At 45.1% G+C, this 6,000-nt stretch overlaps 1 protein-coding gene across 2 annotated transcripts in view; it reads right to left on the minus strand.

Moving 5' to 3' along the window:
• Window positions 1-4,802, minus strand: part of PCCA (propionyl-CoA carboxylase subunit alpha) — a 2,021,650-nt gene extending 2,016,848 nt beyond the window's left edge. The window contains exon 1 of one of the 2 annotated variants that reach the window (XM_069205070.1): window positions 4,649-4,801. In XM_069205070.1, the coding sequence (XP_069061171.1) occupies window positions 4,649-4,711 (63 nt within the window). In that variant the 5' untranslated portion in view covers window positions 4,712-4,801. Of the gene's footprint in view, window positions 1-4,648 lie in introns of both variants that reach the window. The other variant, XM_069205071.1, reaches the window with a different exon arrangement.
• Between the last annotated feature and the right edge of the window lie 1,198 nt (window positions 4,803-6,000).

Raw genomic sequence — 6,000 nt, forward strand, 5'->3', positions numbered from 1 at the left:
ATATCATCTGGATAGATCAGGATTGCTGCACCCTACCCTCAGTAGTGTTCTGTGAAGTAAGAACCGGAGGGCCCCTTTGCTGACTAGAAGTGGACTTGAGAGTAAAGTTCCTGCCAGGCAAAATCCAGGTAATTCAGAGGCTAGCTTTGTGCCTGCCAAGAGGAAGGGTGACAAGCAGGCACCACGATGTAAGAGCTGGCGTGGGTGGATGACAGTGGAGCTGTGACCAGGTGAAGTCACGCAGCTGAAAATGCCAACTTGTGCTCCCCCAGCTCCTCTGCCACAACAATGCTCTGCCAAATATGTGGAGGACAGGGGTATCAGAACCTTTATACTCCTGTCCATCGAAGTGGCAGAGACCAGAAGTGACACACAAGACGCACGACCCTCAGGTTCCTATCACCCCTTATTGCATCTCACGATACAGAGCTACAGAAAGTAATAAGTGAAGAGGAGGCACTACAGTTCTATACTGCTGGCACGTTGTGAAACCCAGATAGGGCCTGGGCCACAGTGGTCCCAGGTCCTAACCCTGTGCCCCTCTGTGGACGTTGTGCTCCGTCAATAATGGCAACACAATGAGAGCCACATATTAAACATTTTTCAATGAACAGGAAAGCCCTACTGGGCTCAGCTGAAGCTATGCATAAAAATGTAATGTATCTCTTAGTAAATTAACAGTTGTCCCGCTCAGATGACTAGCCATTTTCTTTTTCCTGAGTCCAAGTGCTTTCATCACTGTACATTCACATTGCTCTGAGGGGAGGCAAGAAAGCGAATGGGGCTTGTCCTATTTTCCTAACACAGTATTGATGTGCAAGTTGCAGCATTGACCACAGAAAATTCTCTGTTTCAAAATGCTTTAAAATCTGAGTTTTTTACGTTTTAATTGGGAGGGTGGGTCATACAGCTTTTGTGCTGCTTTTATCCACCTCATGGTGGGGCAAAAATAGGGTGTCAGGCTAGAGAATGGGGTGGAGGGTAATACAAGTCTTATTGTTCTGGCTCAGTAGCACCTTACGCATTTATTTAGAAATTTTGTAAGGCACTACATGTCACCTTTCACTTACTTCAAACCACTGAGAGAAAAAAAGGGAATAACTGATTGATCACGAGATTTAAATCAACTGGAACAGACAATATTTTTACAAACAGGTGCTGCCTATGAAGGTGCAGCGCGAGTGAAGAGTGATCAGAGAGTATAAACATGCACAGCAAAACATAGTCTTTGCAAGAAAAGACAGTCAATAGAACAAGTCCTTATGGTACCAAAGACTAAAAGGCAAGTTCAGGCTTCAAACGAAACAGAGCCCTGCGAGGGAAATGTTTACGCCTATGTTAAGCTTAACTCTGGAGACTTCTAAGTATTTGCCCATACAGAAGCAAGATTCTTGAATTTGATATCTATTCAGCAGTACACACATACAAATCATTTCTATCCATGTTTGCACTTATTAGCTGCGTCTACTAGAGGTGGGCGAGACAATAAATTAATGGGGAGAGGCGAACCAATGGTCTGCCTCAGATCTTAAAGCCCGAACCGAGCCCTGAAATGTTTCAAAGTAAATCATAGGCCAAACATCACATAAAATATAATAAAGTCTCTATCAAATTCAACAAAGTTTATTTTTTTTTTTAGCATGTGGAAGCTTTGACCATAATACGACACATAATAGCATTGCACTGACATGTACTTTATTAATTAAAAGAGATCATTGTAAAGCATGAAGCATTAGTGAACTAAGAGGCAAGACAAATGTGCTGTAAACTGTATGTCGACCTCCAGGGCCATGTTAACAATTTATACATTTAAAATCAATAAAATGTGTGTGTGTGTTTTTTTAAGTGTGCTGTAAACCTTGTTAGTGGCCCAGATTATTAAACGGCAACATTGATCAAGTTAAGGCTTTGCCTTTATCTTTTTGTACACCTTGCAGCAGTTTGTATATACCACAGACTTGATCTGAAGGTATTAAAAGCACTTTAGATAGAAACCTGTTACATTGCACAAGGTTGCCATTCACTAGTTTTAGGGAAGGGGGAATTAAGGGCCAGATGTACCAAAGGATTTTACCCATTCTGTGTCTATGGAAAAAAGCTTTCGTACATATGGCCTTAAGTGATTTACCCAGTATCACAGGATGTTGCGCACAGACAGACTCAAACCAGGCCCCCCTGGTCCAAAGTTGACAGCCTTTGTTCCAACACCAAATCCAGGATATGGTAAGGAAGGCAGAAGCGACGTGAAAGCTCAGCTAATTATGGGCTAGAGGTTCCAACATAACCTTGAGCTGAACCAGAGCCAGGCTTCAGGCTGGAGCTTTCAGTGGCTCCCCTACCTCTAGTGCGTGCTTGGTGTAAAGTCACTTGTTATCTTTCAAGTTTAGGTAGAAGGGAAGAGCATCCAGCATGAAGGGCTTTGTATGTGGAAGTGCTCTTCACAAACTTTTACTTTACGTGGCAGATGGCATGATTTTTTAGGAAGGCCGCCTTTAATCTTCGGTCATTATGATATACCGAATATTTTACTCTCCTCTTTATGTTCTTTTCTTGAAGTGCATTCTCAAGAATGTTGCCAGTAACTTTTGTCTTAGGTGAACTTCTGTTAAGTTGCTTCGTCAAGCAAAGGTCTATGAGTTTATTTTTGGTATGTTGTGGTCTTGTGTGGCTTATAGCAAGGGCACTGTTTTGACTGTGGGCATATGTCCAAGATCTGCTTCATCTCTGCGAAGGTGGACCTGGGAATGGAGACATTTCACACAACCTGCTCTTTCCATAAGGCCTCCAGAGTTTGTGTTAGTTTTATTTCTCTACGTTTTATGACCTTTGGCAAAGAGAGCACTAACCTATGCATGAACTTTTCTAAACTGTGTACTTTGTTTCAGATTCTCCTTGAAATGCCTCCATGTCTAAGAGGCCCAACGCATGCCTTATTGGTCAAATGGTTAAGGAGACAGTTCCCTCTAACAAATCGTCTGCACTGCTGATAATCGTATGATTGGGATATCTCGGAATAGTTGCAATACTGTTAAAAGGACAACACAACTGCCTTAATGGAATAACACTGGCAATTCGTTGACCACAGATGCCTTAATGGAATAATACTGGCAATTCTTCGGTAGTACTGAAGGGCATTCGTAGTATTTCTCAACAGGACTAAATGTTTTCAAAAGGACTCCACCAATAGTATCCTTTTTTTGAGATTCATCAAAATCTCAAAAACTACTCCTTCAAATGGGAGCAATGAAATGCTGAGGGTATAAAACTGCACTGAGTATTATTTTTTCACACACTCAAAAATAACTAATGTTTGGGTACAGAAATTAAGTTCTTGTTTTATAAAGAGCTGCTTCCACCCCAAAGGTTTCGCTGGATGAGGCTGCAAATCAGGTTCATGCAGAAGTACAGGAAAGGAGAAAGAAGCTGGAAAGTTATAGACAGACGGATGGCATAAATAACTAAGCATAATCTGCTTGCTATTCAAATGCAGTTCAGAGAAGCTGAAAAAGGAATTTGCCATTTTAGCTAAAGACTATTCTCACTGTCTGAGATGTAACAGCATTTCTGGTGACAACTGTGGGCAAAAAAAAAGAAAAAACATTCTTTAACAGTTAAACAGCAAAACGGTTGTGTGCATCCTCGATTGCAGCGGTGACGCATCTAATGCGTGATAGTCTTTCGAATCCTTCAAATAAAAGCTGCGTGGCCACACAACCATCACAAGACCTCAACGGGTGGGCCAAATGCCATTAGACAGGGGAAGAGACAGGGAGAGGGTGTTTGTTGTAAAATAATGTCCAAGCCAGCTTTGAACTGAGCCTTTTACCAATGACAAATAACATCTGAAGGAGCCAGTGGGAAACGGAACGTTGACCCACTGTTCGGCTGTTGCATTTTATTTGCATTTAGTCCAATAAAAATTTCAAAACCTGGCGCTTCCATTGAGAATGGGGTACACGCTTCTATGCCATGTTGCATTCTCAAACACTGTCACCAGACAAGGAGAAAAAAGTAAGAGTGACAAAGGTTAGCATATGCTTTAGACATAAACAAAGAGAGCGAACGAGCAGTTGTCTCAACAATACCCTTGAAGAAGATATTGCCCAAGTACAAAGACGGGCTAGCTCTTTGGTTTACACAAACAATGGAATGTACATCGCAATCGACAAGCTCATTTCCGACCACAAGGTCACACACAAGGACGGGGAGACAGCAGAGAACTAGAAACGGTATGTGAAGGCGTGCAAGAACCCTAGGAGGGTGGTGCACGGAAGCCTGCTAAACACCTACCCTGTGCAAGAAGCTCGATGGATGTAACAGGTAGGGCCACTGACTAGTGTTATTCATAAAGTTAAGTGTGCAACCTATCCCTAGTCTACAAGGCTCTATATATCCACATACAGACTTGCTTCCCGCTGTGGCCACGAGCACGACACAGCGTCAGTCAGCATTAGTGCCACCTTACATGTCACACGAGTAAAGGGCAGCTTTGGTCTCAAACAGAAGCACACAGCCCGCGCTTTGCGTGCACACGTGGAGCACTATGAGGAGCTCGCAGTAATACGCAGCTGCAAGCTGGGACAAATGTCTGTCAACCTCCACTAAAGAATAGAGGGAGCACCCTGCCAATGTACTTTAGGACGCTCACCTTCAGTACCAGCGTCATTCTCAGCGCCCTCTGACAAACACCACGAGCCGCCATCGCTGCCATTCTGAAGCCGGCCTGTCGACCTTTCACTTCCAAGAAGGCGGAGCCGAAGACTAACCAATCAGAGAGCGATCCGAGCCCTGGCTTCCGAGCACGCCGTGGACGACGTCAGGAGTAGCGTAGACCACAGAGAGCACGGATTGGCTGACACCGAAGCTGTCAGGAACAACGTGCAAGTCAGGAGCTGGTCCGGGAATTTTATCTTGGGCTGGCAGTGCGGAACTCTTCTGCAGGCAGGTACTGCAAACGCTTCGGCAAAGCGGATACCCGCTCGGTTACGTTATATCCACTTAAATTCATTTTATTGCATTTTGTTGTACGATTTATTTAACTCTTCATCATATCCCATTGGAGGCGCCGTTGCACATACTAGACAGATAGCACGCTACATCGTGTTGGAGTGCATGCTCTTTATAGCCCGGTATGTGTTACAATCTTATTTGGGAAGCGTTTTGGTGTCCTTCATGACTATGAGGGGAGGGGAAGGGTTTTACCGTTAAGATCTGATTAATGTGTGGTTCTTGTTAGAACCTTTGTGTGTTGCTTTCATTCATTCATTCATTCATTCGCATTTATAAAGCGCGCTACTCACCCGTAAGGGTCTCAAGGCGCTGGGGGGGGGTGGGGGGGTCAGTGCTCAAAGAGCCAGGTCTTGAGCTGCCTCCTGAAGGAGAGGTGGTCAGGTATGGTGCGAAGGTGGCTGGGCAGAGAGTTCCAGGTCTTCGCTGCCAGGAAAGAGAAGGATCTTCCTCCGGCGGTGGCTTTGCGGATGCGGGGTACGGCTGCCAGGGCTTGTCCGGTCGAGCGTAGGGTGCGCGGAGGAGTGTAGAAGGAGATGCGGTGGTTGATGAGTTTTGGTCCGAGGTTGTGAAGGGCTTTGTGTGCGTGGGTGAGGAGTCTGAAGGTGATCCTCTTGTTGACTGGGAGCCAGTGAAGTTTCTTCAAGTGTCCGGAGATGTGGTGGTGGCGGGGTATGTTCAGGATGAGTTGTGCGGCAGCGTTCTGGATCCGTTAAAGTTTCCTCTGCAGCTTGATGGTGATGCCGGCGTATAGAGTGTTCACATAGTCCAAGCGACTGGTGACGAGGGCGTGGGTGACGGTCTTTCTGGTATCGGTGGGGATCCAGCGGAAGATCTTGCGGAGCATGCGGAGGGTGTTGAAGCATGCTTGACGGTGATTCCAGTCAGTTGGGGCTGGAGATTGGATGACCGGCTGGAGAAGTCTTGTGCTGTCCCGTATTTCGGCAATAAATACTTCACTCTTAAAGAAACTGTTTCTCTCATGTGTGTTTT

The sequence above is a fragment of the Pleurodeles waltl genome, chromosome 8 (assembly GCF_031143425.1).
Source record: "Pleurodeles waltl isolate 20211129_DDA chromosome 8, aPleWal1.hap1.20221129, whole genome shotgun sequence".
Classification (NCBI taxonomy): domain Eukaryota; kingdom Metazoa; phylum Chordata; class Amphibia; order Caudata; family Salamandridae; genus Pleurodeles; species Pleurodeles waltl.